This window comes from Perna viridis, chromosome 10 (genome assembly GCF_037379345.1).
Source record: "Perna viridis isolate PV_CMFRI_1.1 ecotype Kerala chromosome 10, ASM3737934v1, whole genome shotgun sequence".
In the NCBI taxonomy this organism is placed as follows: Eukaryota; Metazoa; Mollusca; class Bivalvia; order Mytilida; family Mytilidae; genus Perna; species Perna viridis.
Window position 1 is genome coordinate 22,898,491 of NC_142454.1, and position 12,623 is coordinate 22,911,113.

At 30.6% G+C, this 12,623-nt stretch overlaps 1 protein-coding gene across 7 annotated transcripts in view; it reads left to right on the forward strand.

Annotated features, from left to right (window-relative positions):
• The window catches only part of LOC148605004 (phospholipid-transporting ATPase VD-like), a 46,039-nt gene extending 34,582 nt beyond the window's left edge, over positions 1–11,457 (forward strand). For 5 of the 7 annotated variants that reach the window (XM_088550657.1, XM_088550661.1, XM_088550658.1 and 2 more), the window contains 2 exons: positions 21–223; positions 1,086–1,340. In XM_088550657.1, the coding sequence (XP_088406783.1) occupies positions 21–223; positions 1,086–1,325 (443 nt within the window). In that variant the 3' untranslated portion in view covers positions 1,326–1,340. Of the gene's footprint in view, positions 1–20; positions 224–1,085; positions 1,341–1,859; positions 1,941–2,715; positions 2,821–3,154; positions 3,343–4,569 lie in introns of those variants that run through there. The other 2 variants (XM_088550663.1, XM_088550664.1) reach the window with 1 other exon arrangement.
• Positions 11,458–12,623: the final 1,166 nt, after the last annotated feature.

A 12,623-nucleotide genomic window follows, 5' to 3' on the forward strand; every position in this document is an offset into this window, starting at 1 on the left:
TTTGCTGATGATTTTAATAGGTGATGGTGCCAATGACGTTAGTATGATACAAACAGCAGACGTTGGCGTAGGAATATCAGGTCAAGAGGGCATGCAGGCTGTTATGGCTTCTGACTTTGCCATCTCACGATTCAAGTTCCTACAGAAGTTGTTATTTGTCCATGGTCATTGGTGTTATACAAGATTAGCTAGATTCTCATCATTCATGTTTTACAAAAGTCTGGTAAGTTAAAAATAGATTAATTTTTGCACCTGGTCCATGCTCCCAGTTTTTAGTGGAGTCCGAGTTGCTCATTTACTTTTGTTACTTTGTATGTATGATTTTAGTTACTTTATGTTCTTTATTGTGTATGTCTGTTTTCCATGTCTGGTCTTTGTCCTTGGATTACATTCTTTTGATTACCGCTCTAACCTTGGTTCCCTTAATTACTCTTTCACTAACACCTCACTGTCCCTGGGTGTTAAATAATCGATATAAATGCCATACCTATGTTAAAATGAGTACAAATCTACCCCCTCCATGAATTATTTCTTAATTTTACCATAGAGAATGGAGAAGTAATTTAAATCAAGAATAGGCATAATGAGAATGGGATTCTCCCATAAAATCTGTTGAAACAGTGGAAATTGTAATATGGTGGGGAAACTTACAGAAATTTAATCACTGCCTGGTGCTTGAAAAGTCACATGCATTTTTAATCACTGGCTAAGATTTCTCCAACAGATCTAAAGTGGGAATATATTGAACTACAATATTAAATGGCCAGATTTTTTATTTATTCTCTACTTATGTTTAGTATGGTCGGATTGTTCAGGTGAAGTCATCTGAAACATTGGTTACAAAAGGGATTAATACTCAGATTTCTTTGCATGACTAACTTGTTTCAAAAATCTGTTTTGTTGAATTGTGTAAAAAATCTTTTTACTAAACGGCATTCTTTGATTTTCTGATTTAATTCCCTATTTGTCAAGAATGGAAATAATTTGTTTTTTCCCCACATATTAGGATTCACTATTTCTTAAAACTATTGAAGTTTTGATCTAACTTAACTGTACTTTTATTTTCTACTTTCATTTTTTCACAGGTGACTGTATTCTGTATATTTTGGTACCAGATTTTTGCTGGCTGGTCAGGTGCAGTACAGTTTGACAGTATACATCTGATGCTACAACACGTTTTGTATACTGCTTTACCTCCAATTGTCAATGGTGTTCTGGACAGAGATCTATCTGCTGAAACACTGCTGCAGTTCCCAAAAATTTATAAAATGGGACCAAAAAATGAGGTTTGTATTAAAAAAAATAGGGGTTTTTTTTTAGAGTGATACGTAAAAGGTTTATACAGGTTTTACAATGTGATCCATATTTCAGGATATTGCCATTACAATCATAGGATTAGCTACAATACACTTAATTTGTATAATTTTAATGTATATGAAACAAATAGTTAACCGTTTTGTATACTGCTTTACCTCCAATTGTCAATGGTGTTCTGGACAGAGATCTATCTGCTGAAACACTGCTGCAGTTCCCAAAAATTTATAAAATGGGACCAAAAAATGAGGTTTGTATTAAAAAAATAGGGGTTTTTTTTGAGAGTGATACGTAAAAGGTTTATACAGGTTTTACAATGTGATCCATATTTCAGGATATTGCCATTACAATCATAGGATTAGCTGCAATACACTTAATTTGTATAATTTTAATGTATATGAAACAAATAGTTAACTGTTTGCTAAACGTTTTTGATTGAAATCTTATGGGTTGGTCTCTTACTTTGGCAGAAGAAATTTCTTTTCATATCTATGATTTGATATCTGAATGAAACAATACATGTAATGCTTATTTCAATTTTTCAGATGTATACCAGAAAGTCATTTTTCGTGGCAGCTTTTGATGCTTTGTACCAAAGTGCAATTTTATATTTCTTTAATCATTTGGTGAGTTTTCAATAAAATCTTTATATTTCTTACTTATTACGTCTTATTTTAATTCAGGTTATAATTCATGATAGCCACACAATTTTTGTATTGATTTTTTGCCTCAGTCAATGTAACTTTTAGGAATGCTTCAAGATGATATTACATGCAGCAAAGTGCCACAATTGTGTATACCTCTGCCTTTCCAGAATTTAGGACATTATTTAGGAGATCACCATGTTGTATTTGAAGATTTGGAAGTGTCAATTGTTAATTTGACTGTGACAAAATTAGTTTATTGTAAAAGAATATTTGCCACTGTGAAATCTAGATTGATGGCGACAAAAGCAACTAATGAAAATGTCATATGTATCTGTTAAAAATAACAATTAAAAACATTAAAAAATAAATCTCTGCATTTGTAATAAGTTGAGATAGTCTTTTGTGGAATTGATGTCCTGAAATTTTTGGTTTTTTCAAGGAAATACATTTCAATGGATGTTGCATTAGAATTATTTTCTAACTACTCATAGAAAATGGTAATTCACTGCAGTGTATTCTATTCGGTTTTGAGCTGAACGACCCAGATTTTGTATTCATTGAAATTGTTGATTCATAAGTTTTCAGAGATAGACTTTAAGAGCATTAAAAAATATGCCAATATAGACTTTAAGAGCATTAAAAAATATGCCAGTTTTAAATGTTACATGGCTGAATTAGTTGAATATTACGGATTTTAATTGTTGATTTTCAAATTTAATAGATCTGTTCAAGATGTACTTTCTGACTATTCCAGGTTTATAGTGGTTCCATAGCAGGAGTGTGGGAGTTTGGTACCACAACTACTGTAGGACTTGTTTTAATTATTTTGTTTCATAATGGCGTTGAGACATTCTCATGGGTAAGGTTTGATCTTGCAACTTGTTGAAAAATAGTATTTCAGTATTGGTTCACTAGTAATTTAACTCTTTTTCCAACTGACCAGAATATATAGCTTTATGCTTTAAAAAATCATACAATCTATTTCTTTTCTTCCAAACCTGTCAGACCTAAACTGTTGATAATTTTTTTCCTTATTTGAAATTTCACTATATCATTAGCAAAACTTTTTTTCCATTGGAGGTGATAAATCAGTATTTGATGTAAAATTGGAATAAATGAATATCCATCATTTCGTATAATCTTCTGTTTTCAAAAAGTTTGTGTGTAATTTGACCATATATGTTTTATTCCAGATATGGCCACAGTGGTTGATTACCATCCTTAGTTTCCTATCGTTTTGGTTGTTTGCAATTGTCATTAATGCCATATGGTTTTCATTCGACCATCCATCTAACCCGTACTGGGTAATGCAGAATACCATGACTCAGCCCATCCATTTCATCACGGTCATACTGACTATGTTGACATGTTTATTACCAAGGTAGGATTTTCATAAAAAAAAAAAAAAAATGAATGGTTACTGTGAAAGTACTATTGTTCTTGGGGTACCAGTTTTCGTGGTATCTGTGGGTAGGCAAAATTATGAAGTTTAGTTCCCAATGAATAGTAGATTCCATTTGATGTATATACTGAAATCTTCAAAACCATAAATTCAAGAATCCACGAACTTGTTTTTCTTCCCTTATCCACGAAAATTGAAATTTTTTGTGTGGAATGGAAGAGGCCACGTATTTGTTCACTCGAAATAATTTCACATGAGTTGTAACTGACAATGATATACAAAATATATGAAGCATGAGAATGAACATGCATGTGGCCATTGTTAAAAGAAAGAAAAAAAAAATACACAAAATGTAGAGCTTTCCAGCCTTGTTAATAAATTTTCTCAATTTTAGCCAAGTTTGAAAGGCATGTATGAGAAACATTAATAAATTTTCTTCAGATAGACTTTGATTTTGAGGCCAAATTTTGCCCTTAACGAACCAACTTCTTTGGTACGTAGTTTTATGTATGTAAGAGATTTTGGTTGCTATCTAATACCAACTTCCTGTACAATTTGGAGTATACCTAATGTAATGGGAGAACATGATTTGACTTACGCCTCCATCACCAAGGACTCGACTCTATAGCAGAATCAATTAACTGGCAATTTACATCTCACTACCTACTACAAATCAGGTAGGCAGGTCACTCCTACACTGGCAATTTACATCTCACTACCTACTACAAATCAGGTAGGCAGGTCACTCCTACACTGGCAATTTACATCTCACTACCTACTACAAATCAGGTAGGCAGGTCACTCCTACACTGGCAATTTACATCTCACTACCTACTACAAATCAGGTAGTTCTGTCACTCCTACACTGGCAAAATTATTTTATATGATTTTCACCTGATTTGAGCAAAAACACTTTTGTGACAGAGTTCATGTGAAATTTTGGTGAATTGAGCCTTTATATAAAACTTGTATGAATGGTTCAAATGAAATTCATGTTAAGTGAATTTCACATGAAAATCATGTTAATTTCATGTGATGTTCACATGAATTTAATGTGATGCTCATTTAACATGAATTTCATGTAATAAGTATTTGCCAGTGTAACATGACAATGCATGCAACTTCATGTTTGTATTGAAATACACGGAAGAACATGGAACTTTTTTTTTCTGGGTTTAATCATTGTGGTTTGAATTTTCATTACAGGTTTGTGATAAGAGTGTTAACAAGGACAATAAACCCTGACCTCATTGTAGAGGCACAGTTATGGGAAAAAGCTCAGGAGGAGTTGCGTGAGAAAAAGCGAGAATCTCTGGAAGAAGATGAGACAAACAATGCTCAAAGTAGAGCAACTAGTCCTGATGTGTTTGATAAGGATGTTACAACAAGGAAAAGAAATGGTGATGTTAAAAATACTATTGAAGATAGAAGAGAGGTTGCTGAATCCTCTAAAAATAGAAATGGTGATGTTATTTTTAGAAATGGTAATTCCCATGATAATAATGGTTATGAACACACTGAAATGTGAACCAACCACAATCCATGAATACCATGTCTTTCAATTCTTTTTGTTTTGGTGTTTTTATTCAGTTTTTATTATTTCAACTGTTACTTATTGGTCGTAGCTTTCAAATGAGAAAAGAATGAAAATAAATCAAGTTGTGTATTCTACAATTATTTTTTTTTAAGTTGTGAAGACAAGTTTAATGTTGTTATTGTTTTGACACAAGACACTTGTTTTATTTCTCTTGTTGCCATAACTATGAAATGACAAATTTAGTTTCAAGTTTTAAAACATATTTCCTCTCTCAGCATGGAATTTGTAGATAACAGTTAAACTTTCAATTGGTACTGTATTGAGGGAAATAGCCCAAAAAAATGGAATCATATTTAATTTAGAATTCAGAATATGATTGTATCAAATAATACTCTTAGATTGTAAATATATATTCAAGAATAAGGGGGGGGGGGGGGTTGTTTCATGATCTCTTTATAATGTCTGGGAAAGTAGTTTCTAGTTTTTTATCAATTTCTAAATATTCAACTGTTTTTTTATGACCATTAAATTCTAAATCCACACTTTACATTATTAACTGGGCTTTATTATTAACAATATACAAACACCAACATTTCTGCCGACGAAAAACTGAATGCAATAATCCTATATTTTGGTCATCAAGTTTTAAATGAGAATATTCAAACTTATCAATTTACATTAGTCAATAAATTGAAGAGGTTTTTGTAATGAAACCTCAGACTTTTCAATGACAACCCTTTGTTTTGGATAAGAATAACCTAGATCTTCTCCTTTTTTTGACATTAGTGTCAAGATTGCATGTAATTCATCAAATTTACTCAACTTGTGTTTGGATCATCTATCTGTTTTGAACATTAGAAAGTCTACTCAAATAGCTTTAAAAATCAAAATTGTAATGTTTTTGTTACATGGTTGTGGGATCACCATTGATAGATATTCCAACTATTTACAAGTTAGTTTAAATATTCATTAGTGTATTTTATGTGCAACTAATCAAGTTGCTGGTAAAGTTGTGTGCATTAAAGCATCTTTCACATTCTAGACCGTTGAAGTTTATAATTTTTCCCACATGGTCGTTCTTCCATTGTAGGTTCTGCTCCATTTGTCACCCATGCTCAATCATAATTGATAGTTAAAACTCAATACAGCTATTTTACAAAGTATAGGGAAGAAACTTTGTTTTTAAACGATCATTTCTGTGTGATATACTTCTTTTGTTTTTCAAGTACATTTCTGTATCCTATGTCATATGACTTATTTATATCCAATCAAATGTCTTGTTCAACGCTTTATTTGTAATTCTACATGTCTTTTTGAAAAGTTTCTTTCTGTGTACATTGTGAGTTCATTATTATTCTCTTTAAAAATATCAGGAATCCAGCCATATTGTAAAATATTGTGACTTTTGAGAAACCACATTGTGGTCATGTGATTTGTTATTAGCCTGTTAATTTATATCATGTGATTTTGTTGACCAATCATAATTTGTACATAAATCATGTGATTACTTAACCTACAATTAGAGAGCTATCATAGTGCTATTTGTGAATGTTTATCTTTTTATGTGTACAATACTGCTGTTATGTTTTTACAGTTTATATTTCCTGTTTTATGTTTGCGTATTTATGTTGAGTGAATGTGATATCAGTCTTGTATAATTCCATGTTTTATGTGTGTGAAATGTTTTATTCAAGTGGTAGGTGTATTGATATTTGTTTTCCCTTCTGCAGTTGTACTTGATCAGAATGTATTTCAATATTTCTTTTCACTAATATTTTAATCCAAATATCAAAATTTGTAACAGATATTGTACTTGAAATGTTTTTTTAATGTTCCTGGAACACGGAAATCCTTTTTACTGTCTCATGACATTTGAATAAAAAACCATGTGAGAAATTCTGGCAAGTTCAAATTAATCATGCTTAAATGTTAATTGAAAAATGCTCTTTTTAATTATACAGATATACTTGGAAATTTGTTAAGTTGCACACTTTTGTAAAGTATATTCTTTTAAATCAGTAATTTCAAATAAAAGAATTTCAATAATGTTTTTTTTGGGATTATAACTTTTGTAAGTCCCACCGATCTTACAAGTGTTGCGTTGAAATGTTAAGAGTTTGTTTTTTGAAGTTGCCCTAGTTAGGTTCATATGAGATTTAGATTGTTGGTGTTTCTATTTGAATTGTTATCTTGAATCATTGATAAAACACGTGTAGAGATCTGTCTCTTTATTCCATAGTTATGAAAAATCCAAAACAGTGTGTGCCATGAAACAATGGTATTTTCTTTACAAAAATAACTTCAATTTATTTTTTGTAAAACTTTTTGGAACTACACCTAATATCTAGTTTTGTCTCAGAGTTTATATTTTTAATGCTTCAGTCCCATAATTTATGAAAGTGTAAAAATTGGTATAATCACAAGTGTTGTTTGTTTATATTTTTCCTGAAGTTCTATTTTTATTCAGTAACACATTGAAATGCTTTATTGAGAATTTGAATATTTCGAAATGGAAGATGAATAATTGTCCAAAATAAATAATCACTTAAAAAGTTTTTATGAAAGAGTTGTCTCTCTTGGTATTTCAACCTCCAGTCATTTTATGCTTCATTGAGATCCAGTGTTACTGTTAGTGTATCACAAAGTTGTGATTAAGAGTAATCAGTGTATTTAAGTTGTGAGTTAGACTGATGTTTTGGGTTTAGGATATTGAACAAGTTGTGAATTGAAATGCTTGTACCAAGTCAGGACCATTGTTGTACCAGCTGCTCCAGTGGTGTAAATATCTATTTTGCCAGATTTATTTTGGACTTGACTTGATTATAGATCAGATTAGTGATATGTAATTTTGTTGATACCCTTATTTAGGAGTTGTGTATATATGTTGTGATTTAGTAACTGTGAACAAGTTTTGCTGAAGTGAAAACTGAATAAGTTGTGATTGTGTAAAAAGTTGTGTTTAGGTTGTTAATGTATTCAAGTCAAATTTCATTTTTCCCCTATTCATTAAGTATGTGATTGGTACTTTCACACAAGAAAACAAAAAGGTAAATAGATGATCAGTTTTTCAATTCTTTTCAAAATAGTTCATTATAAGAAAAACATCTTTTGCTGTAAAAATTCAGCTTTAAAAAATTGGTATTTACTATTGTTTACAATCATCGTAGTTGCATGTATACTTTTGTAAGATGCTGTCTGCCTTAAGAGAAAATAAACTTTTTGGGTAAAATGTAATAAAGTACATAGACTCAACTAAAACAAAGTTTCTGTAACTAAATATGAGGATTGTGATTATCTTTAATTTTTATTATCATTTAAAGACTAGCTTCATTTTATTACATGACAAAAATATATTTTGACAATCAAAATGATTTATTTTTGCAGGAAATATGATTTTTGGGGCATTTTTCAAAAAAAAGCATCTGATTTTTTAAACATGATGTGAAATTCAATTTATATTGATGATGTTCAGTGGATATAGTCTTGATTAAATGACAATTACCTGGGATACAGTTCAGATAAAATGACATTTACCTGATGAAGTGTCTTAGATAGTTAAATGGACAATTGAAAATGAGATCAATATCTATTGAATTGTCAGATAGGAAGTATAAATCCCCTTCAACTACCTCTGGTGATCATCATTTAACCAAAGGAAGACTTAACTCTTTCTCCTGAACATCATTATCACATCTGCTATAAGATAATGCTTATAAACACTGATGTTGTACTTAAAGTGATAACATACACCTTAATTACAGTGCATACAATTACCGTTCATTTTAACCATGTGGGTCTGATCTGTCAAAGGGGATTAACTCATTAAGATATAAACATAATGAAATGAATTCTTTTTCATCCATCCTATTTGCAATATATTTGTTGTCAAACTGCATTTAAATTTTCTAATGCATTGTTGCCATGACTCCAAACCTGTAGAAATTTTCGAAGAACTAAAAAAATTTTTTTTTCAAAATGTTATTTTAGTGAGTTGAAAAATTGATATTAAGATGTCTTTCATCAAATAAACACTGGCTCTGAAACTGTACTTTGTTTTTTATTTTAGATTAAATGTATTTCTGCAAATTTTCCTTGAAAAACATGTAAAAAATCATGATCTTCACATTAAAATCAAGGTAAGCTCATGTTATTTTTACAGGATATTGATATGGTTTCTATGTGAAAACTGGATGCACAAGATTTTTTTAATATGATTTCTGCAGCAATATGGATATAGTATATTGACAGAGAATTCATGTAATCACATTTTGTCTTATGCCTTCTACAATGTCTGCTTGTTTCAGGGGTATTTTTTTCATGGCCTTATGTCTGTAATTGACACTAAATTATAATTTTATCTCCCATTACAGCCAGTACAGTGATGATATTCAGGGGATAGAGTTGATTTCCTTTAATTGAAAGAGGTGCACAGACAGATAGGTGATGCAAAAAGGGGGATAACAATCTCCTAATGAACTTCTCTAGGTAGTTAAATGGATGGTATCACCTGTTGCCATGGGTGTATGATTTGTCTAAAGGAAAGTTTAAACCATCTCCATTGTCCCGTTAACTACCTCAGATATCTGTAGAGATAATGACTGTTCAGAAAAACACTTGAAGTTGTTTTATAGATATTCATTACATGGCATCATTCATAATGTCATTTAATGAAAGGAAGACCGACTCTACCCCATGAGGATTATCAGTAGATGTGCTGTAAAAGTTTGTACAATCAGAACATTCCACTGCCATTTGCTCATTATGATGAACCTCTGACAATAATTGTATTGTAGTTATCATTTTCATATTTTGTCATTTTGATTCATTGATTTGTAACCAAGTCCTTGTTATACATATGTTTGAGAATCTTTATGAATAAGGTTTTTAACCCTGAAACATGTTCTTCATTTTTTTGCAATGCAAATTGTAATAGATATGGTAAGTTATTAATTTAAAATAAATCATAGCAAGATATTTTGATCAATTTAAAATGTCTGAATTACACTTAACAACATGTACAATGATAATGTTCAAAAGATAGAGCTTGTCTTCCCTTGTTTAAATGAGCATCACTTGGCGAACATTTCCAGGTAGTTAATGGGTCAATTATTGACAAGATTTTAACTTTCTATATATTTCGTAGGCATTTAAATCTATGTCTGATATCAAGTTTTAATCTCATTTTCAATTTTCCAGTTAACTACTAAAGGAAGTTCATCAGGTAAGGGTTATTTTATCAAGGAAAGACCAACTTTATCCCATGAACATCATCTTTGTATGTGCTATAATACATGATAAAAATAGGGAAGATTTTAGTCTAAATTATTCTTTAGTTTATAGAAGCTAGTCAGCAAATCTGCACATTGGGTACAAAGTTCAATGGAGTATGTTTTGTTCACTATTTGGGAGTTATCATCCTTAGTGGTTTCACTAGTAGTTTATTTTCTTAATCTAGATGGTAAATGAGCAAAAACTTCTCTTTGTTTCTGCTCACTTTGTCCATTTGTTTTTGACAAGGAGAAAATCATACACATAAATATCAGTAATTCTGTTTTTCAAACAGAACTTATTAAAACCTCTCCTTGTTAAGGTGTAATCAGTGTAACTCATAAAATCATTGGAACGATTGTATTCAGCATTTTACATCAATATCATGTAAGCATCAAAGTAACCTGGACTGATTTCATTTGGTTTCAAATGAAAGCTTGATAGGCTATGGCGAAATTGAATATGATACAAACATATCAATGACTTCATGAGTTATGTGCCTTACCCTAGGTCTACCTCCTTAAATGGGTATAAAAACTTAGTTCACAGAAAATAATTCAAGATTTCTTTGTAGGTTGTCTTTTAAGTTTTGTAAGTCATGATTTGTAATGAGGAAAGTTAAGACATTTTTTGGATTAAAATGAGGAAATGGTTTTATACTTCTATCAATATGCAAGTCTTCAGTGAAACATTTGGTTTTCTTGTAATTTGATTTTATGAACCCCATAATCTTTTCAATATTTTTTTAATTTGATTCACAGGTAAACTTCACAAGAAATGAAATTCAGGTTTTTTATTTATTTGATCTTAATCACATTTGCTCTTTTTGTATAAAAGAGATGGACACTGCTTTTTTGTAGTCTTTAATTTAAAGTTTCTGCCCTTTAAATTAAAAAAGAAAGTTATTCATTGGAAAATTAAAATCTGTTGTATCTAAATTACTCTATTATTGATATCCAGGTAGCATATTTTCACTACATCTACAAATGGGACCAATATAAGATTCAAAGAGTGATGACATTACTGTTTATTCATCATAAAATTAAAACGAATTTACTATTTTTATCATTTATTTATGAAAGTGACAGCATCTGTTATGCAATTGACATTTATTGTAAAAATACACCACATTTATGTAGGTCTATTTGTAACCAATCTTAATATGTTAATTGTATGCAGTTTTAAGCTAATGTGATATGTTTATTATTTTCTCAGAAGACGGAGGAATATTTCGCTTCTGAATATGATGAAAATAAATTGATATTTTCAAATTAAAATGTTTTAAAATATGTTGTCTTTTTTTAAATGATGATGTGCAATATGATTTATAATATGTGAAATGGAAAAGGAAAGAGGTCAATAGATCAGTTAATAGGGCATTCAGTGAGGGAAAGAGTTGCTTTTCACAAAGAAATATTTTAATGTTTATACCCCATACTTAATGAATGGTAAGTTGGAATCAACTTGTTTGTCTATCTCTCTATCTGAATTTCATCACAGCTATCCCAAAACTCAATATATGGATCTTCTAATTATTGTTTGTTCAATGTTTGTATGCTGCAGTTGCCATCTTGAAGCATTTTTTTTTTCCAGACAGTAACTTGAGTAATCAAGAAATCATACCACAAGATTCCATACAGCAAAGTGAAGCCTTTGGTTGATTCATAATTGAGTATGAAGGACCGAAACAAGCATTTATCTGGATTCCTGTCAACAAGTTCAATTATTAATGTATGGATTTCAATGATATTGCACAACAAGAGTTGATAGCTGAAACTGAATATACACAAATGTACAAGCTGAATAAGGACTACTAGAATTTGATGGACATGCCAACTTCAGACCAGTTTAAATCTACAAAAAGTTATGTCCCCAAATGTATGGATCCTTTTGAAATTTTGCCAAATGGTTCTATTGTACAAAAGGGAGGTTAGCATTTAGGAATTAGGGGCCAAAACAAGCATTTGTATTAAACTGCATAGAATTTACTTATTTCTCAACATTTTTCAATGGGATTAGTATTACTGGGTTCTTTGACAAGGAGAATCATACAGTGGATTCAGAATTTGACTTTGGGCTCAGTTTTCAATTTTGTTCAAAATTAAGAATATAGTTAGATTTTAAAAAAACAAGTGCACTCTTGGGGTAACTCAATATGCTGCATCCATATAATGGATTTTGAATCCTGGTTCTTATTTAGTTCACATTGAGGTCAAAATTTTCTTTATTGCATTCAACCCTTTCATTTTAGGTTTTGGAAGGTTAGTCCACAGGGTCCAAAATTAATGTTTGATAATTCAAGAAAAAATTATTCCAAGGGTTCTTCGATGTTCTAAACCTAACCTCTGTATGTAGATAATGGATATAAAATCTTATCCAGGTATTTTTTTTATATAAGGGTTGTATAATGATATGACGCTGTGGTCATTGTTGTTCATAAACATTTAGTGTCAAG